General features: G+C 43.3%; 1 protein-coding gene across 2 annotated transcripts; it reads right to left on the bottom strand.

Annotated features, from left to right (window-relative positions):
• Positions 1-240: 240 nt before the first annotated feature.
• Positions 241-20384, bottom strand: CASC3 (CASC3 exon junction complex subunit). 2 transcript variants are annotated; one of them, XM_036836904.1, is made up of 14 exons: positions 20093-20383; positions 19699-19726; positions 19313-19350; positions 7856-8014; positions 7615-7766; positions 6881-7057; positions 6028-6713; positions 4622-4686; positions 4209-4323; positions 3869-3967; positions 3401-3615; positions 2669-2791; positions 2425-2488; positions 241-1952 (listed from the first exon to the last, which is right to left on the bottom strand). In XM_036836904.1, the coding sequence occupies exons 1-13, from the start codon at positions 20321-20323 to the stop codon at positions 2465-2467; spliced, it is 2112 nt and encodes a 703-aa protein (XP_036692799.1). In that variant the 5' UTR covers positions 20324-20383; the 3' UTR covers positions 241-1952; positions 2425-2464. The 2 variants fall into 2 exon arrangements, with proteins under 2 accessions (XP_036692799.1, XP_036692800.1); XM_036836905.1 differs by lacking the exon at positions 3869-3967 and having other exon boundaries at positions 20093-20384.
• Positions 20385-22431: the final 2047 nt, after the last annotated feature.

The following is a 22431-nucleotide window of genomic DNA, read 5'->3' as shown; positions in this document are numbered from 1 at the left end:
TGTCCCTTGCACTTCCAATCTAAGAGACTGCATATCCTGGTGTCTATGTGGCAATGGGGTTAAGAAAATTAATGGGGAGTACAGTCATTTGTGGCCTCATAGGGGGTCCTCACCTCTCTGGGCTTCCATTTCACAATTCTGAGTTGGCTCAAGCTGGGACTGTGACTCTAGGGAATCAGGGGGTCCCCTTCCCTCCCTCCCTCCCAAATCAAGACTCATGCAAAACACTGGCAAATGAGCCAAGTTTACATGTCTAAATTTTATTTTCTCCAAGTCACAATGCCAATCACATATGTGCACCCTTTAAAACAGTAACAAACAAGAAACAATATACACGTGGAGAAACTCTTGCAACAAAACACAGTGGACCAACAGAGACAACTGTCACAGTGTCTTAAGGTCTGGGAATCTGGGCATGTGGCCCACTGGCTTGAGGAGACATCTTCAGGTTTAAGGCAAAGGGAACAGCCTACAAAAGGCACAACCATCAGCCACCCCTGGAAGAATCTCTTAGTTGTTTCCTCCTTGGGGGTTACAGCTTGAGTGCCTCTTTCCCCTCCCACCCCTGTGACTCAGAGTGGTTAAGCCAGCTGTTGAAGAGAAGGAACAGAATTGGTGACATTACCTGGGGAGAGACACAGCTGCCACCTTCTCCCTCAGGTTCTATAGAAGGACAGGGACAATGGCCAAGTTACCCCTGGCAGTCATAAGTGCTGCAGTAACAGGAATCTCTTCCAAAGAGGCAGCAGGGGAGTGGTTCAGCGCCATAGATAAGAAGGAAAGGAGGGAGGAGCTCTTGCCCTGAAAAGTGACTGGTTTCCTTAGGCTTTAGGCCCAGGTGTGGTATCCTCTGTCTGCAAGGACAGAGTAAAACTTAGAAGAACAAGGTAGTAACATCTAAAACATTGTAGCAGGAAAAGACATGGAGAAGAGCAATTGCAAAGGACAGGGAAGACCGCTGGCTGGGTAATATCTGCCTCTAGAGAGATGCATTGGTCCATAGCAACTGGAAGGGGTGTGGTAGAAAGGATGTAAAGAAAAGCAGAGCCCTCTAATTCCACTTACCTCAAAGACTGAGCCTTGAGGACTGTGTGAAGACATACCCCTAAGGTGCAAAGAGTCTCACTCCACCCTCCCTTTCTCACTAAAGCATCTAGTTTTGCCATCTCTCCCCACTGTTGAGACTTTGCCCTTAGTAGAGAACTGAAGTCTACCAGAGTACAGAGACTGATGGAGGCCCAGAATTCTAAAAACTGAAGTCAAGAAGAAGGACTCCTACCACACACTTTGAGATCTTCACAACGGGACACTCTGTGCAGACAGCTATGTTTCCATAGGGTTAGAAGAGTTAAGAGAGTCCAAGTATACAATAACAAAGGCCAACCAAAAATGAAAGGCCAGCTCTTTGTAGACTTGGTGGGGGAAGACTGGCTGGTAAGGTCTCAATTATCTGGGATGCAGGGAAGAGCCAAAAGGGAACCCAGAGAAGCTAGCAAACCAGAGAATGAACTTGTTTCATTTAAAGGCAGAGAGAGAGAAAAGGGGTGGGGGGGGGGGGGGTTTAAAGGAATATTAATTTAAGAATAGCAAGCCAGGCTTTAAAAACGAACATCTTAGAAAACAAAACAGGATGGAGCTTCCCTGGGAGCAGCAGATGCTTGAATTTCCCAGGAGAAAGTGAAGAAGAGCAAAAGATGTGGGCTCCTAGATGTAGACTCAGAAGCCTCGGCTGTCTGGATCTCTGCTCCTCTGAGCACAGCCAACTCAAAGAAAGACTGAAAACGGGAGGAAGTCCACTTGTTTCTCCCTTTCTCCAACAGAGCCTATCCTCTGAGGAAGGCAGGGGTCCCCCCATTCAGCTGCTTGCTGGTAGGAGCCACCCTGTATCTTCGAAGCCCTCCTGGTAGTAGACAGCCGGTTGTTTTCTATCCTGGGTTCTCACCTCTGCTGTCCTGACAGGGGTGAGAAAAAGGGAAGAACCACCAAAGTGTTAGTGGACCTTTTGGGCATTTACAAGCTATTTTCAGAAAACCACATTTCTAAATAATGTATATTAAAGTAATATCCCTAAAACAAAACAAAACAACAAAACCCCCATGGTCTTTCTCCTCCACGACCTTTAGAATTGGCTCTGCTGTAACACCTCAAATTTAGATTTCCCCTTTCCTTAATAAGGAATGCCCTCCTGCATTTTTTCCTTCCAGCTTCCCAAATAAAATGCTACCAAATTAACAGTGGTTTCTACTCAACCCTGCTCAGTGCATTCATAAAACAAAGAAACCGGCAAATTTTGGGACTCCTCTAAGCCTCCCCCTGAGATATCCCATGATTACAACTTAGAGCATTAATTAGGTGACTGTTAAGCAAGTAAGCATAAGCATTAGTTTTAAGAATGTTCTGAGTCATATTAAGTTGTACACTTACTTTTATACGATGTTAGATTTAAAATATTCACAAATTCATATTAACTGGAACCCCTGCTTACAACCTGAAATAAAGTTGGAATTTGTTATCAGGTCATTATTATTTAAAAAAAAAAAAAAAAGACCATTTTCCATAGAAACACACCCAGAAAAGGAGGGAAATCTGAAGAAAAGGAAAGCCCACTGAGGTCGGATGTGGCCTAAACATCCCTTGTTTAGAGCTCCTTCCCTAGGAGCTCTCATACCTCAGGTGGTGGGGGCTTGATGGTGACTGGCTGGGGAGTCCTCCGGGGTGGGGAGGGCTTTGGCTGCACCTGCTGCTGGGCGGGGTTATAGTAGGTCACCCCTCCATATACCTGCGATGGGGCCTGGGACCCCAATAAACAAGGAGAAGAAAAAGGAATTAATTCATCCAAACTATGATAAACAGGAAACATTATTCAGGCACAAAAATAAGAGTATCGGGGAATTTATAAATCTCTAAGCTGCCCCCTTTAAAATAATTATTCATTTCTGCCTTAATATGTCCTAATATGGTTCTTACTTCTTCAAAGTACTACCCAGCTTTCTCTAATTCCTACCATCAGCTGACAAATGGAAGAGACTGAGCTCAGTGGTGACACTCCAGATACCACATGGTGTCAACCTTCTGGGAGTTAAACAGTACAGGGAGGGGTAGGGCTGGTAAGTAGAATACAGCTTCATTATGCAGTTGAATAAATAGCAGACATGCCAACCTAAGACATACTAAAACACTTGAATGAAAAACATCATTAAAGAAATGGAAGAGAATAAACAGATGATGGGCATCACATAAGCTGCATTTCTAGCTCCTGACCACCAAGAGGCGTCCTGACACCACATGCAAATCAGTGGCATTGAAATGTTGTCTCCAATTCTTTGAGCATTCTCCTCATACTATATTCCTGTCTGATTTGAAGGATGTGTACTTAGGAAAATCTCATTAGCCATCTCACCTGCGTGTTAGGATATAGATGAGGCGGTGGGGGGGGAGGCAGTGCCCCTGGCGCATAAGGGTAACTGGGATTACCAAAGTTCATGACGCCTGGAGCAGAAAAGTAGGTAGGAGCAAGCAACTGCTGAGGCGGTGGCTGTCCTGGAGACATGGACACTGGTGGGGGATAGAGGCCTGGATTGGGCAGAGGCGCCGGTGTCTGGTGGGGATGTAAACCTGGACAAGAAGAAAACAAAAACTGAAATAAAAGGTAACACCATTTCCATGGGATGGCCTGGCTGGACTGCTCACCACAAACTGCTCAGGGTGGAAGTCCTCAGGATGGACCCAAGAGGAGTTTGTTGCCCAAGCAGCCAAAGTGGCCAGCTTCATTAGCAAGCAGCACAGAGCTCAGGAGGATGGGGTTTGTGAAGCCCCCAACACATATCCTCACGTACTGGAAGCATACAAGCAGAGGCACAAAGCTTACCTGGGTGGGGAAGGTGCATTTCTGGCTGCACAATCATGCCCTGAGGAGGCAGTGGGGCAGGGCTGTCACCATGGGTATAGATTGGTCCCTGGAACTGCACTGTAAGATATCACATTGGGACTCTCATAAACCCTCACTCTTCACATCACATGGACAAGTCTCCTTGTCCCCCAAGCCCTTTGAAAAGATGTTCTCATTTCCATGTGAAGAAAACAGCAACCAGAGAATGTTTGTTAACCACAAGGAGAGGTCAGAAGGGAAATTCAGGAGGCAGGAGGCTGGTCTCTTAGTTCACTTCACCCTGCCAAGAAAGATACTCCAACAATAAAAATAAACTCACATGGATCATAGTAATGTCCCTCCATGATACTGATGTGCACAGGAGGGGCAGGGGGCTCCGGCACAGGTCTTTGCCGTTGAGATGAATAGCGTTTGGCTCGCCCACCCTGGACACCCTGAAATAAAGAAAGAGGTCTGAGCAAGAAGACTTCCGAAAGGCTGACTCTCGTATCATGTCCCACCCTCCTTTAGGTACTGCAAAACACTTACCTGGTACATGGCAGTGTTAAAAAAAGTATTTGCAAAAAGAATTGAAAAACCAATGAAAAGCATCAAGATCTAAACCCAAACCCTGTACCCTACATTTCGGGAGACCCAAATTAAAAGAGAAACATGCGAAAACTGACTTAGTTTAAACAGTGAACAAGCTGTGACATGCAACCCCCAACATGTGCCCCTTTCCCCCTTCTGTACCATTTCTTCCATCCGGTTAAACTGAGGTGGAGGTCCTGCTCCCATGTGTATGTGGTTGGGCATACCTGTAATACACCAAAAAAGTCACTGCTGCAGAGCAGACAGATGTGAATGGGACTCAAGATACCATCAAGAAAGTGACAGGCTGAAGAATCCCAACATGGGGAATGGCTTTCTTCCTTTAAACTAACAAAATTCCTTTTAAACTATCTCTGCTTCCTGTCAACTCCAGCATTTGGAAATTTGCCCCCACTGCCTGCCACCTTAATATAGCAATAAAACCTTTGAACATGAAAAAAAAAAAAAACTTCAGTAATGCAATTCAGAAAATGCCAAGTTCAAAATCTTCCAATCAAGTACTTCCCTGCACAGAATCCCTGGGAGGTTATAATTAGCATATTACATTATCAAACATATTGAAAAATCTCAGCCCTGAAGTCTCTGAGCAACAACTAGAGAGGGGAGGATGTTCTAAGTCTACCTGATTATTCCTGGCCACAGAGGTCTGGGCTAGAAGTATGAGAAGAGATTCCCCTCTGGCTGAAGATGACTCAGGACAAAAGGGAATGTTCTAGAGACTGTCTTCCAATGGTAATAAGGCATTGGTAGGAGAGTGTACTCCTCTAACCAAAGATCAACCCCAGGTCCAGTTTAGGCTACCCTGGTTTTCGGTGTTCAAAAATTACGCACACCAGATAAGAATGCAGAAATTGCCAGTCCAAATGAGGATTTCCAAACTTTGAGCTCGAATTAGATTTCAGAAACTAAGGAAAAGATCCTCTGATCTATCTGACTGGAGGAAGAAAAAAAGGATGGGGGAGAGGGGTGGTAGACAGGTCCTAGTCACTAGCACTATGCTGTCCAACAGGATATCCACTAGCCACATGTAGTTATTTAAATTTCAATTAATTAAAATTAAAACTTCAGTTTCTCAGTCACTCTGGCCATATTACAAGTATTCAAAAGCACCATCAGTACAGAAAGTTCTACTGGGCAGCCTGGCTCTAGAAGACTGAGGAAATTAGAGAGGCTTTCCTTTCAAGAAGATTAGGAGATACTCATCCAAATTCAAATGCAGTTTCTGCCTTGAAACATTTAACCATTAGCTCAAATAATAAGAACACTGCCTTCTTCCACTTTTTCTACAGCGACTGGTAACGGATTCTGTACTCAGGAGCTCAGTATTGATGACTGATCAGTTAATAGTAAGCAAAGTAGTGGGGTAGTCTTGTGCAATAAATAAAACTGCTCTGAGGTTTTGGATGAATATAACTATGAATCCATCTGTTCCTTGCAGTTAATGAAGATACTGTCAGACACCACATCCCTGAGAGACATAAGTCCCATGCCCCTAAGTCCAATGATATAAAGGGGAAAAAGCGAGTCACTAGCCCTAAGGTACCTACCCCGAAGCTCACGTGATTGCAGGAATGAAGGCTGCCCTGGGCTCCAATTCTGTTCTGTTATATTTAGTTGTGCCACATCTTGTTCAAGTCCACCTGTAGTAGAATCCACTGGAGCCTCCCAGTTCCCAGTCTTAGCAGGCGGAGGAGGCGTAGTTTCTGGGACTGGAGGTGCTGGGGTCAGCCCTTCAGGTGGAGGGGGCACCTCCTCTGCAACCTTGACTGCATCTCCAGCTTTGACCCTGGTTCTTCTTGCCCGGGAATAGGATTTCTTCTCAATAGGCCTGTCAGGAGCTGGTGGTGCAGTGTCAGGAGCAGGATTTGGTATCTCTGAGGCCGCCTCCTCCTTCTCAGGACTGCCAAGCACTTGAGCATCTGCTTCTGGAGATGGATCCCTTACTGGAGTCTGCTCCAGGCGCCGTGACCGGTAACTAGTCTCATGTTTAACAGTCTCACCAGACCGGCCAGCATGCTGCCCACCAGCTTCCACAGGCCTAAAACCAGCACAACCTTCCTTGAAGCCTCCAGATCGAGAGTAATTCCTGGCAGCAGACATGCGGCCAGTACCTGCAGCATTCCTGTTGATAAATGTCCTTGGTGGTAAGGTGCCCCCAGGACCCTGGTGGCGATGGGACTTATTTGGCCGCTCACCAATCCAGTTTGGATCTCTTTGTGGAGGACTCCCAAACCTGAACAAACGGAACAGAGAAATAACAAAAGGGACCACTAGAGACATAAACTGAGGGTCAGGGAGACTTCCCATATTCCTCACCCAATTACGGGCCAGAATAGCATTTTAAAAAGCAGAGTTTTTCTCCTGTAAATATCAATAGTGTAGGCTCCAAAATTTCCTCACCTGGGTTTCCGGATTCTTCGGGGTTTGATGTCATCAGGATTGTGAGCTGAGCGGATGTCATAGCCATAAAGAGCAATGAGCTCCTGTCGGGACTTCGGAGCCTGTTCATCTTCCCGAAACTTGTCATGCTCCCAGCGACCCTCATCCTTCCACAGCTTTCGCTGACGTCCCTTGGGTCTGGTTGAAACCAGGGAAAAGTGTCTTAGGTTGGCAGATTCTGCCAAGTAAAGATGTTCATGAAATAAACAGGGTTGGGCAGGGAAACAGTAGGAACTCAGGTATTCTCTCCATCTTCCCCGACAGGCTATACAAAACAGGCCTTCCAAAGGCAAGAGTGAATCACAGCACCTCAGGGCCTGCTGGGCTCAAATGTAACAGGAATAGAAATGAGGAGAGACTTCACTTCAAACTACTCAGCACTCTGGAAACATCTCTCTCCTATAAGGCCACCTATGCAAGTATTTCAAATCCCAGAGGTTCTGAGCCTCAGATTAAAGAAGGCAGTGGAAGTGTGGGTCTGGATCCCAGCTCTTCCACCAAGAGTTGCTAAATATTCTAAGCCTTACTTTCCTCATTTGTACAAGAGGGATAATCACAGTACTTACCTTAAAATGTTGTGAATAGTAAATGAGATAATACAAGTAAAACACTTAGCAAAGTGCCTGGCATATATTTCAGTAGTAAGCACTAAATACATACTAACATCCTACAGAGCAGTAGCAAGTGGCTGTTACCTGACTTCCTCCTCCTGAGTCTGCCCTCGAAGATCATGCTCAAAAAAGAGCCCTTTCCGGGGTATGTATGCTGGGTTCTTCCGATCTTCATCATCATCCAAATGCTTAGGGCCTTTTTTACCAACTTTGTTCTCCACAGGCTCTGTGCTCTCCTATCGGACAGATAAAGGACTCCTTACTCACTCCAAGGTTAAGAGCTCCTATTCCAGAACCCAAATGGAGGCCTTTGGTGGGTACTAACCTGTCCATCCCCACTTTGCCTCTCTCCAGTCACAGTGCCTTTGGTGTCAGGCTTTTCTTCTCCCTTCTCGTCTTTTGCTGAAGAATTAGCAGCATCATTGGCTTCTGATTTCAGCTCCACTTTGGAGTTTTCCTCTTCACTGTACTCCCCTTCATCACCCTGAAAAAAGTTTCCCTGTCAGCTGTGGAGATAAGATCTGAATGGTGTATTTTAAAATTTTCTATTTTTTTTTTTAAATTTTCCATTCTTTAGGAAAACATTTTCTAACAAATTTTACTGTAATGTAAGAATTAAAAGCAAACACATCAATATTCTTACTAAAATTTCTAGAGAACAGAAACATTGTTAAACAAATTAAAAGCACATTAAAAAAATATATATACAGGGAATTCCCCGGCGGTCCAGTGGTTAGGACTCCATGCTCATGCTTTCACTGCCAAGGGCCTGGGTTCAATCCCTGGTCAGGGAACTGAGATCCCACAAGCGGTGCAGCGTGGCCAAAATATATATATATGTTTATATAGATTCCTGTAAGTTTTCCAGGAAGAAATGCAAGGAACTGTTAACAGCAGCAGCCTCTTTCATTCACTAAGCTTATTGTGATAATCATTTCATGATGTATGTCAAATCATTATGCTGTACACCTTGAACTTACACAGTGCTATATGTCAATTATACCTTAATAAAACTGGGAGAAAAAAAAACCAAAAACCAAAAACAGTGGCAGCCTCTGGGGAAGAAGCCCAGGGGATACGGATGGGAGGCTCTTAGTGTCTAGCACACAGAAGGAGCTTTATCTTTGTTGATAATTTCTCTCCCTCTCAATGAGCTGTCTCTTAAACATGCAGTGCCTAATAACTACACTCTAACTCAAGTTGTTAATTCTCTCATCTCAAAATGGCTTAGAACAGAGATTCCCAACCTTTTAGATTATGTGAACCCCTTTTTAGGATCTAAAATTTTCATGGGTCCCCATGAGACAATAGCTCAGTATAGTATCCACAAATTGAGAAAACATGTAATGACAAACAACTGCTATACATTCAATAATACTTTTAAATACATTAATATTTTATTAATTCATATATATATTCAATAATAGTAGTACATAAAGGTAGGAGATGTTGATTTGGTGTACAGATAATGAGAACACAGCTAGTGAATTCGCAGCCCTTTATAATAACTCCATGATTTCCCAAGGCACTATTACTCTCAAGTTGGGAAACAGTGGCTTACATTTTTTATGTCTATGATATAAATACTAAATTTTCTGTAGCATGAGAGCCCCTTAGCCAACAAATCTGTCCAGAATGATAAAATTATAAAATTTTGACTTGGAAAACTTTAGAAGAACTTGTACAATCACTGCACCTGAGAAATGAAAAAAATTAAAGCCCAAATGCTCTCTCTCCTCTCCACTTTCTTCCCTCTCTTAGCACAGCAAGATTGGATAATCCAATCAATTATACTTCAATTAAAACAAACAAACAAACAAACAAACAACAACCGGATAATCCTGCTTGTGACATAGAAAGTGTTAGGTCTGTCCATACAAAGAAGGGTCCCTTAGGCCATCCTTTAAATAGGGGCCACTAGAAAGGGTTAGGCAATAGAGGTGTAGCTAGTTCTAGGTAGGGAAAGGGAGCAGCTAAGGCTCCTGCTAAAGGGGCTGGCTTTAGACTAAAGTTACTCTCATAGCCTTGTCCTTCCAAGATTTGGACCTAAGGAGGCAGGGCTATAGGTCAGGGGAGGTAGGTTTAGAGACCTATGAGGACACAAAGAAATGGATTCAAGGGAAGGTGGTTTAGTCCCCACTGCTGGGTTAACATGTAAGGGTACCAATATACCTCTGCCCCCCTGGTAGATTCGTGTACACTGGTCTCTTATTCTCCTACTGGGTCTGACACTCAGTCTGTACCAGACCCTCTCCTGACTCCAGGTCCAGGATGGCCTCAGGAATCTGATCAAAGATACTCACTGAGATTCCTGACGAAACAAGAAGCTCTCAAGCTCTAAGTCTCTGACCTTTTTTCAGATAGGGCTGCGATTGCCTGACTGGCCCAGACAAGTCAATTAATTCCCTTTCCCCTTTATTCCCTGCTCAGCATCAGGGTATTTCGGCCTCTAAGTGTTTTGGGTTAGGAGTCCCAGAAAGGTGACACTGCTATGAAACCAGAGTTCAGGGAGACTGCTTGACCACACCCACACTATGAGAACCACGCCTTTACCTACAGCTTTTTAACAACCAAGTACCCTTGATTCTTCCCATTTCCCCTCAATCACAAGAAGTTTTCTCTCCTCTTGAGTTGGGAACAGGTGGGTGGTAATCATTCAGTTCTTTCCTTGGTCCTATGTTCCCTTCAGGTTCTGTAGCAGAAATTGCAAGAATCTTGCTTGGGGGACCTCCCTGGTGGTCCAGTGGCTAAGACTCCACATTCCCAATGCAGGGGGCCCAGGTTCGAGTCCTGGTCAGGGAACTAGATGCCACATGCCGCAACTAAGACCTGGCGCAGCAAATAAATAAATATTCAAAAAATAATAATAATAATAAAGATTTCATCTTTAAAAAAAAAAAGTCTTGCTTGGTGTGTATGTGACCTTAATTCACTACTCCCCCCCACCCCAACAATGACTGAATTCAAACACCTTAAAATAGTATCAGCATGATTAATGAGAGAACTTTGTTTTATGCTCTATCCCCTCTTAGTCTGTGGTGGAATGTCAAATGAGGCAACTCTTTTATTCCAAATGAGAAACTAATTTTGTTTCCAGGGCAGGACAGAAAGATACAAATAGCACAGTGCTGAGGAGACTCCAAATTAGCATCAAAGTCTGGTATAATGGAAGCCAAGGTGCTACCCTAGAGTCAAGCTTCTTCAGCTATGGGCTGACATCAAAACCCTTTCCCCTAGTGCTGACTCTCCCATTCAGTGAACACCCTTCCAAACCCTAAAGCCTAGCTCTCCACTGAAGCAACTGCTTCCCTGGCAGAATTCTCATGCAAACGTTTTAGCTCATTTTTCCATTCCCCACATATTTCAGAGGAAGAGGTCGAGCTGGTATCTTCCTCATTCTCAATGTCTCTTCCAGATCTAACTCCTCTGCCTCATTTAAAAAAATTTTTAATTTTTATTGTTTTTATTACTTATTGAAGAATAGTTGAATTATAATGTGCTAATTACTGCTGTACAGCGAAGTGACTCAGTTATACATATATAAACATTCTTTTTCCTATTCTTTTCCATTATGGTTTATCACAGGATACTGAATATAGTTCCCTGTGCTATACAGTAAGATCTTGTTAATCCATTCTATATATACCAGTTTGTATCTGCTAATCCCAACTCCACCTCATTTTAAACTGCTGCTTCTCTGAGGCTCCTATCACCTAGCTATACCCTGCTTCTCGAAAGTTCAGATTACATCACTTCACTTTTATGAAAGACCTACAGTAGCACTTGTTTTCACAAACTGAAAGAAGCTTCAAGAGAATCTTTGTTTTAAGAAAAAAGGCAAAAGTGAAAATTGTACTCAGTGTTTTGTTTTGCAGTGAGCTGTCATATTGGCAGCTCCACACCCCAAGCAGAAAGAGTGGCACCACCAAGCTCCTGCCCTGGGAACTACACTCGGCCTCTCAGCATCAAGCTGCCACAGCTTTGAACTGTGTCTGTGAGCATCCGCGCTTTATGTCTATTTATTTTCTGCATCCCTTGGCAAGATGTGTCCTAAGGTAATTGCTTCTTTGCTTTAAGCCATTTCAGCTTATGAAAGGTTTCACAGGGACGCTCTATCAGACCAAGGGGGAAACCTGTACCTCTATGCCTCTGCCTGGGTCCACCTTGTCGTTAATTTGAAGACTATGGCAAGGAGCTCACAGTTTTCACCTCCATTTTAGTCATCTGCTTCCATGTACACACTTCAGACCAGTCTTACGTGGAACTGCTATATACATTTTTTTTTTTTTAAGTAAACCTGATCTTTTAAAAATCTTAAATTTAAACACCCCAGACTTTGATCAAAACTGCCACATGGGGGACTTCCTTGGTGGCGCAGTGGTTAAGCAGCTGCCTGCCAATGCAGGGGGCACGGGGTCGAGCCCTGGTCTGGGAAGATCCCACATGCCCTGGAGCAACTAAGCCCGTGCGCCACAACTACTGAGCCTGCACTCTAGAGCCCGCGAGCCACAACCACTGAGCCCATGAGCCACAACTACTGAAGCCCGTGCGCCTAGAGCCCGTGCTCCGCAACAAGAGAAGCCACCACAATGAGAAGCACTGCACCGCAATGAAGAGTAGCCCCCGCTCGCCGCAACTAGAGAAAGCCCGCGGGCAACAACAAACACCCAACGCAGCCAAAAATATATATATAAATAAATAAATTTATTAAAAAAAAAAAAAAGCCACATGGAAAAGAATGAAGTTAGACTCCTCACCCTCACCTCACCCCTTATAAAAAATTAACTCAAAATGGATCAAAGACCCGAAATATAAGAGCCAAAACCATAAAATTCTTAGAAGAAAACATGACTTTGCATTTGGCATGGATTCAGCAAAAGCTTCTTTGATATGACACCAAACACACAGCAACAAGAGAAAAAACAGATATATTGGACTTCATCAACACTGAAACCTTACACCATCAAGAAAGTGGAAAGACAACACACAGAATGGGAAAAAGTATTTGTAAATCATATATCTGATAAGAAACTTATACCTAGAATATATAAAGAACTCTTACAACTCAATGATAAAAAAAAAACCCAATTAAAAAAAGGACAAGGTATCTGAATAGCCACTTCTTCTAGGAAGATACACGAATAGCCAATAAACACAAGAAATAATGCTCAACATCATTACTCATCAGGGAAATACAAATCAAAATGAGATACCATTTCATACCTACTAGGATGGCTGGAATCAAAAAATCAAGACAATAATAAGTGCTGTTGAGAATGTGGAGAAACTGGAATTCCCATACATTGCTGCTGAGAATGTAAAATGGTGCAGCTGCTTTGGAAAACAGTTTGACAATTCCTCAAACAATTAAACAGTTACCACATGACTCAGCAACTCCATTCCTAGGTACATAACCAAGAGAAATGAAAACATACAACCACACAAAAACTTGTACACTAATGTTTACAGCAGCATTATTCATAATAAAAAAACAGAAACTCAAGGGTCCATCAATGGATGAATGGATAAACAAAATGTGGTATACCCATACAATGTAGTATTATTCAGTCATAAAAAGGAATGAAGTACAGGGGACTTCCCTGGTGGTCCAGTGGTAAAGAATCTGACTTCCAATGCAGGGGACATGGGTTTGATCCCTGGTCAGGGAACTAAGATCCCACATACCACAGGGCAACTAAGCCGGCGCGCCACAATTACTGAGCTCATGCACCTCAACAAGAGCGCCTGCGTGCCACAACTACAGAGCCCACATGCCACAACTAGAGAGAAAATCCGCACACCACAACTAGAGAGAAGCCCGCACACTGCAAAGAAAAATCCCACATGCCTCAACGGAGACCCCGCATGACGCAACTAGCAGCCAAAAAAAAAAAAAAAAGGAATGAAGTACTGATACATGCTACAACTTGGATGAAAACCTTGGAAACATTATGCTAAGTGAAAGAAGCCAGTCATATTATATTATGTTGCCATATAATATATGATTCCATTCATATAGAAGGCCAGAATAGGGAAATCTCTAGACACAGAAAGTAGATTTGTGGTTGCTTAGGGCTGGAGCGAATGAGGATGGAGGAACTGTGGGGGGCAAGTGACAGCTAAAGGGTATAGAAATTCTTTTTTTTTTTTTTTTAAGATTTTTTTGATGTGGACCTTTTTTTTTTTTTTAAGATTTTTTTGATGTGGACCTTTTTTTTTTTTTTTTTAATTTTGTTTATTTATTTTTTGGCTGTGTTGGGTCTTTGTTGCTTCACGCGGGCTTTCTCTGTTTGCGGCGAGCAGGGGCTACTCTTCATTGCGGTGCATGGGCTTCTCATTGTGGTGGCTTCTCTTGGTCAGCACAGGCTCTAGGTGCATGGGCTTCAGTAGTTGAGGCGCACAGGCTCAGCAGTTGTGGCACACGGGCTTAGCTGCTCCGTGGCACGTGGGATCTTCCCGGACCAGGGATCGAACCCATGTCCCCTGCATTGGTAGACGGATTCTTAACCACTGCACCACCAGGGAAGTCCCCAGAATTTCCTTTTGAAGTGATGAAAATGTTCTGAAACTGACTGTGGTAATGGTCACACATACCTGTATATACTAAAAACTATAGAACTGTACACTTTAAAGGAGTAAGTTGAATGGCACATAAATTATATCTCAATAAAGCTGTTAAAAAAAAAAACAAAAACAAAAAACCCTGTTATTCCTGTTCTTTCTCAGTTACTCCTTTACTCTCTAGTCTCCAATTTCTTAAGACATCCACTCCCTTGACATTTCTACCTTTTCCCTACAGATCAGTCCTTTCCCACATTCACTTTCCTCTCAACTCTGTGACCCCTTCATTTCAATCACTACTAGTAATTCCCTCAAGTCCCCTACTCCCATGTGCCCAAGACTGGATCAACTAACTGTCTGCTTTTTCTAAGCTTACAACCAGACTTCTGATCATCACTAAAGGGAGTTTAAAAAAAAAAAAAATCATACAACTTCACCCATCAGTGCCACCTCCAACCTCAACTACTCAAACTTCCTTTAGTCTCACAATTCCTACACTGCCCTTCCACCAACAACCATTCTTTACGTTTTTCCTTCTATTTCACAAGGAAAACAAAACGAAGGGCACACCAGCTTCCTCCCCATATACCTTTCCTTCCCACTTCTCTATAATTACAATGGAAGACGTTTTTCTTGTCTGTTTCCTATTTCTTCTCATGTACTCAGTCAAGGACACCAATACACGCATTACCTATCCCCTCCCTGTTCTCTCCCTTTCTACTGATTTCTTCAACCTTTAGCCATACTTTATTCTCCAACTTAAAAAATAACACCAAACCCTCTCTTGACGTTAGAGCCTTCTTTCCAGCTACCAGCTCTCTAGCCTCCCCTTCATAGGCTAATTTCTTTAAAAAATTTTCTTGGAGGATTCTGGGAAAATGGCAGCAGCATAGTTTTTGATCTCTTCAAATCTCCACATGAAATGGGAGCAATATCAAAACCCTCTGGATAACATTTACAACAAAACTAGGTTGCAAGCTATCCCCCAGGACCCAAAATATAAGCACATAAGAGCAAAGCATCAACAGCCACAAGACCTGCATCAGATTGGTATCAGTGTTGGAAAAAGCAGAGAGCACTAAATGGACCTGAAAACAGGAGAACCCTGAACTAGTCAATAGGTAGTCAAAAGAAAGCAAAACTGAGAATAACAGTTGAAACCAGAAGGGGTTTTACTGTCTCCAATAGAATGTGAGTTTAAGGGTCCTGCAGTAAGAAGGTCTGAAAGGGTTAGAGCAGTGTAACCCTTTTGAAATCTTAAAACCAATCTGGCTGCCAGGGCCCCCTCTAGGAGAGTAACACACTGAAGATAAAACTGTTGAGAAGAGAATCAAATTCAGCAGAAGAGGGATAAAAGGAATGAAGGAAAGAGAAGGTCCAAAACACATTAGAGAAGGGAACAAAAGCAGGAAATCTCAGAAGGCAAGCCACCATGTATTTTTTTTAACACTACAGAAAAACAACTGAAGAGGGAGCTCTATGAAGTTAGAAAAAGTTACTCTGAGCCGCACTTCCTTCGAAAAGATCAGGAAAACTAATTTTTAAAATCAACAAAGGAAAAATACAGAGATCAAATCCCACATAAACTTGCTATGAGAAAAAAAAATAAGTAGAATAGCATTCCTACAATGAAGGCATGCCAAAAAGACATGCATATCGTATCAAAATTGTAACTTCTATTTCAAAATGAGCAAAAAAGACATTAATATTATATAAGGCATGAAAGAACATCAGTCAGAATTAGAAAAATCCAAAAATGAAATGAAAGAACTCATTCATTCAAAGGAAGATATCAGAAATTAAAAAAAAAATTCATTTCAAATACAAAGTCTAAAACTAGAAGGAACACAAACAAGCGTGGATAAACACAACAATAATGCCTTATGAGAAATTAAAAGTGAAAAGGAAGAAAATATTTAAAAATCAACAGAAAATGAAGAAACAGATATAAAGGATTACAGAGAAAGGGTCAAACACTGAAGACAGGAAAAGAATATTGGGATAGAAGTTCCATGACATACTGTAGAGCACATCTCATACCTATGAACACTGATCCAGAATGACCAACTCCAGGACAAATTCTAATAAATTTACTGGACCCTAAAGAAAATATACTGGGAATACCTAGACAAAAATAGCAAGTGACTTATAAGGGAAAGAAAATCAGGTGTTCATTAGTCAGTTCCGTGCAAGATAAAAGCTTTGGGTCACACTGGTATTTTTCCAAGGATATCATGGAAAGACAATTTGCAAGAAATACAAAGGGCAGAGAGAGCATGCTAAATTGTACTATGAATGAGTGACCATCAAAATCTTTTCAATGGATACACTGTAAAGAAAACAAAGGGATGAAAAACTAAACTGTAGACTAAGAGATAGATCAAAATTTAAGAAATAGGCAAGACTAAAGTGTAGCATCTAGGTATATACAGTTAGTAATCAACAAGAAATTCAAGCAAGTAACAGATTACAATGAAAGGCAAGATGTCAAGTCTACTTCTCTAATCTAGACAAGTGCTGTCCAACAGATCTTTCTGGGATGATGGAAATGTTTTTATCTATGCACATGTGGCTACTGAGTACTTAAAATGTAGTTACTGCAACTGAGGAGCTGAAACTTTAAGTTTAATTAATTTAAATAGCCACATTTGGCTGGTGACTACCCTATCTGACAGAACAGAACTACACCTCTCTCTTAAATTTCAGACAATATATACTAGATATTGCCTCATCAAAGTCCCACATGTTCCTCAATCTCAAAACATCCAAAACTTAACCCAAACACTGTCCTTCCTAAAATCTCCTCCCCCTGTGGTCCGTTTCTTAGTGAATAACACCATTCATCAACCTGGGCATCCCTTTGACTCCTCCTTAATTCAGGCTCCACAGTCAATCAATCAAGAAGTTCTATTAGTATCACCGAAATATCTCTCAAATCTGTCTTGCCAGTGCCACTGCCATGTCCTTTCTTTAGGGCACCATCACGCTCCTTGGACTATCCTAATAACCTTTTAACAGCTCTGTCTCCAGTCTTGCCTCATCCACAATTCATCCTCCACACTTAAGCTTCCAACAGCCTTTCTTTCTTTGCTGTTAGAGTAACATCCAAACTCATTTATACACAGAATGGTACACTCCTATAAAGTCACAATCACCAAACCTCACTGAACACCCCATACTGCCTGGCAGTCTTTCTGATGTTTCTGTTCTCTAGTGACTACAGCAAACGTTCCTCACTCCAAAACCTCTTATCTCCTTTTTACTCTTTGCAGATAACTTTACCATTGACTTCAAAGAAAATAAATCATCTCATCAATCACCACATTCTGTCAATTCCATAGCCTAAATAACTGTCAGTGCTGTCCACTTCTATTTTCACTGCCACCACTCCACTCCATGCCACACTTACTACTTGCCTAGACTTCCACAGTAGCTTTCTTAACTAGCTTTTCTGTCTCTAATCTTGCTCCCTTCAGATCAACTCTCCCCACTGCACACAAAATGATGGTTATAAAAATAATAATTCTAAAATATTACTGTGACTCAACCTGGGATCTTGCTAACATACAAATGTCTGAATCTTCACTCCCTCTGCAAGATTGTTTCAGTAGGATTTTTTCATGTAGGTGTTCCCTGGATCTGACAAACACTGCTTTAAAATTTAAGTCTTATTCATAACCTGTATCACACTCTTGTTTAAAACCCTGGTACACTTTTTTACTTCCTTAGAATAAAATCCAAATAGTTTTCAGCCTGGCTTATAAAGTAGTTTAAAATTTGGACTGAGATTCATCCTTACCACCAGTCATACTAAACTCTTCATATCCTCCAACTCACCATGCAGTCCATCCCTTCTAGACCTTCTTTCCACACTGTTCCCTCTGCTTAGAAAATTCTACCTGGCTAACTCCTATTCACCCTTCAGGTCTCTATTTGAACATTCGCTCCTGTAAACATTTCCAAACACCCTAAACCCAGTTAGTTGCCCCTGCTATGTGCTCCCAAAGCACCTTATGTTTCCAATACCATGGCATTTACCAAACATTATTGTAATTACTTAGTTAACTGTCTATATTTTCTCCCTCTGACCTGGAATGTACTGCTAAATTCCATGAGGGCAGAACCATGCCTGTCTTTTATTCCAGTGCCTAGTACAGCTCCTGGCACTGAGCAGGCACTTAATAAAGAGAAGGAACAAGTAATCCCCGCATGATCTGGCCCCTACTCACTAACATGCCCTTATTTCTTGTATCCACCCTGTCCCAACAATGTTCCAGCCACACCAAACTACTTTCAAGTTTCCAAATATTTAACCTTCTCTCCTGTCTCTGGGCTTTTGTAGCGGTTGTTCCCTCTGCCTAGCACATGGTTTGCCTGGCTAACTCCAATTCGTTCTCCTCTGACTGCCTAAGATGGACTCAGTACCGGGCCATTAACACCCTACTTAACCCTATCCCCGAGCAGTTGTCACCAAGTCCTATGATTGCCTCAATGTTTGTCTGACTTCCTTACTAAGTTGTAAGATTCCTAAAGATAGGAACTTTGTTACAGTGTTCACTGTTGCATCTCCAGGGCTTAATGGAAAGTCTAATATGTAGCAACAGTTCTATAAAATTTATAGAATGAACCTTTGATCCACAATCCAATTCCTCCTTATATCTCAGGGCTCTGTTCAACAACTCCAGGAAACAAATAGCCATTCTGATAGCGTCTCTAGTAGTTTATTCAATCAAAACAAGTAAGTTCACAAACGTTTGGCTTAGGGAAACTTTCTGCTAAAGACAGAAAACCTTATCCATAAACTGAGAAATGTTTCTGACACAAACCACTCAGAATCCTACCCTTTTAAGGTCTTCAGATATACTCAGAAAAAATATCCAACTGGCTGGCTTCACTACCTAGGCATCATGAAATGGAGTGTCAAACAACCTGTAAAGGGCTTCAGAATGTTCTCATTCTCTTATTTAGAACCTTATTTCCTTTAGACAGGGTGAAAAGCCAGCTATTAACAGTGTAACACATGTGGCCTGAAGAGGCTTACACCACGCTTCCCTCCCTAGAACTGAACAAGACCCTTTATAATAGTTTTTCAGAAGCACAAATGAAGAATGCACAAGAGGAGTAACAAGTAGGTGATGGTACTTTTGAACCACAGGTGTGTACAGTTTTTAAAATACATTTTCCAACCTACACCATAGGAAAAAGAAACTATCACACTCACTTCTGAGTCTTCTGCACTTTCATAATCCGAGAGAACAGCTGAAAGAAAACAGAAACATGTAAAGAAAAAAAATTCAACACAAATTATTATAATTACATCTCCTGACTGCCTGTTGCGGATCAAGCTAAAGCTCTCATTTAATTCTGACTTCAACCTATGAGGAAGATAAAATTACAGTCCCCATATACAGATTGAAAACAGGTTCAAAGAGTGACTTCGACTTTCCCAGGATCATACTGCTAAGACGTATGCTTTTAAGCTCTATGCTACAAAGAGCCACTTTGTGGCACCCTCCCTCAAATCCTTAACAGTCTGAGAGGATGTCAATTGCTGGAAACGGCTGACCTGAGTTTATGGGCAAACAACTCTGTCAGGATGCTACTCACCATCGCCCTCGATGCCATCTTCACTCTCCTGAAGGAAAGGAAAAGACATGGGTTAGTTCTGTGACTTCCAGAGGGTGAGAGCTGAAAACTGAACACAAAATGGTTGGAAAGGGACACGAGGAAAGGTACATCTTTAACAAGTAGCATCCGAGGGAGGTCCCGTCTATTCACCTCCAGTCCCAATTTCTGAATAAACATCCACTTCCCATCCGCAGCAGCTCTGCCCTCCCCCCCACAAACCGCTCCTCCTCGCTTGGGGCTCCGGAGGCAAACCGCACTGGGATAGCTCTCTCCTCGAACACGTTACGCCTCAGCATCTACCGTTAACTCCCAGCCTCCCATCTTCACCTACACCCCGCCCGCCCCCCGGCCCGCCCCGCCCGCGCGCACTCACACACTCCGACTCCTCAGCGCTCTTGGCGCCCCCGCTCTCCACCCGCCGCAGATGAAGGGCCCCGGCTCGGCCTCCGCGCTGGGAAAGCACAGAGCCACTGCCGCCGCCTCCAGCGCTACCGCTGCAGCTCCCGCCGCCCCGCGCCGGGGAACCGCCGCTGTCTGAGCCGGAAGCACCAGATTCTTCGTCCTCGGTGTCCTGCGAAGCGCGCTGCCGCCGCCGATCCGCCATCTTACGGAGAACGGCCGCCGCCGGCCGCCTCCTGACGTACCCCGCCCGTCGCAGGGGCTGCCGGGAGGCTCGAGACCTGGTCCCAGCATGCTTCACTTGCGGCGCTGGTTGCCCTGCTCTTCAGGGGGAGGTGCTGGGGGCGGGGCTGGCGCGCTGCGGCAAGTTTGCGGGCGAGCGGGATTGCGTAAAGCGGTGACGTAGGGGGCGTGGCGCGGCCCCTGACTTCCCCCGGTAGGGCACCGGGCGAGGGGAGTTGCATTCGGGCGGCCTCTTTCGGCTCCACGCTCGGCCATCTTGGGCTTTCCGAGTGGATATCTTTGACCTGTCACAGCTTCACTGCGGCATTGGAGTTGTTTCATGATTTTCTTTTTCGTTTCTACCTATGTTTGAAGCAGATCGTTTGACTGAATTCGTTTGCTTGGTAAAATCACGAATCAAGGGAAACCTCTGAAGCCGTTGTGCTGCATCAGATTTGTTAACACCAGCCCATTTTAAGCTAAAGGGCGGAGGAGGAACCAGTTGTTCGTAGTGAAGCCCGAGGATTTAGTGTTGCAGCACTACAGTGTTTTCCCTGTATTCTCATTTCCTCTTCCCCCTTCACGTGTCTTCCCACCCCAGCCATCACCTCTCCCAAAGTGCAGGCTGGTATGATGGTAATCTTACCAAGATTTAGAACCGATTTAAAAAAAGATAATCATAGGAACGGGCATTTGGTTCAATAACCTGACATGATATCCTTCTTGTTAAGGGCATGCCAGACGGGTAAATGAGGGAATGCTGAGATTTTGGCAACACATTTTTCAGCAATGAAAAAAATCGGTATGTTTGTTTTGTACCATAATAAAAACATATAAGAAGCGTAAGCTATTAGTGCACCTACGGGAGTACACATTTTAATAATACACACCAGAGAAAGGTCACTATCATGGCACAGGATTCTGTCCTGTGTAATGCTTTTACAAATGCTGTTTGATACTGATGTTTATCAAATTTATAGACAATATGAAACTAGAAGGTATTCTGAATGCCTTCAGAGATATAATCAGGATCCAAACAGATCTCAACTGGTTAAACAAGTGGTCAAATGTGACAACTTGTAAATACAGCTCCAGAAACCAACTGCCCGAGTTCAAAATGGAGGATGTGTGATTTAATAAGTTAACAGAAAGAAAAAAAAAAAGACCCAGAGGATCCTATCTCAAAGTAAATTGATATAGTAAAGCTGCCAAGTTTAGTGTCTAAATAAGGAAAGTGATAGTCTGCCACTTTGCCTTTCAGTTGTTTGATCTGGATTCAATTTTTTTTTTAATATAAATTTATTTATCTATTTTTGGCTGCGTTGGGTCTTTGTTGCTGTGCGTGGGCTTTCTCTAGTTGCGGCGAGCGGGGTCTACTCTTCATTGCGGTTTGCGGGCTTCTCATTGCGGTGGCTTCTCTTGTTGTGGAGCACGGGCTCTAGGTGCGCGGGCTCAGTAGTTGTGGCTCGCCGGCTCTAGGGCGCAGGCTCAGTATTTGTGGCGCACGGGCTTAGTTGCTCCGTGGCATGTGGGATCTTACCAGGTCAGGGCTCGAACCCGTGTCCCCTGCGTTGGCAGGCAGATTCTTAACCACTGCACCACCAGGGAAGCCCCTGGATTAAATTTTTTTTTTTTTTTTTTAATTTATATATATATTTTTGGCTGTGTTGGGTCTTCGTTTCTGTGCAAGGGCTTTCTCTAGTTGCGGCAAGCGGGGGCCACTCCTCATCACGGTGCGCGGGCCTCTCACTGTCGCGGCCTTTCTTTGTTGCGGAGCACAAGCTCCAGACGCGCAGGCTCAGTGGTTGTGGCTCACGGGCCCACTTGCTCCGCGGCATGTGGGATCTTCCCAGACCAGGGCTCGAACCCGTGTCCCCTGCATTGGCAGGCAGATTCTCAACCGCTGCGCCACCAGGGAAGCCCTGGATTCAATTTTTAAATGGACATGAGCAGATTGTTCACTCATCCAGAGAACTGAAACATTCAAGATCCTTTCTTTTGAGGAACAATTGTAAAATCTCTGAATGTTAACCATGAAGATTGGGATTGCCACAGCAAACTTTAACTATTTGAGGGACTATGAGGAAAGGA

Source organism: Balaenoptera musculus, chromosome 20, assembly GCF_009873245.2.
Source record: "Balaenoptera musculus isolate JJ_BM4_2016_0621 chromosome 20, mBalMus1.pri.v3, whole genome shotgun sequence".
Lineage (NCBI taxonomy): Eukaryota > Metazoa > Chordata > Mammalia > Artiodactyla > Balaenopteridae > Balaenoptera > Balaenoptera musculus.
Note: the sequence above shows the minus strand (reverse complement) of the source record. Positions and strands in the feature narration are given on the sequence as shown.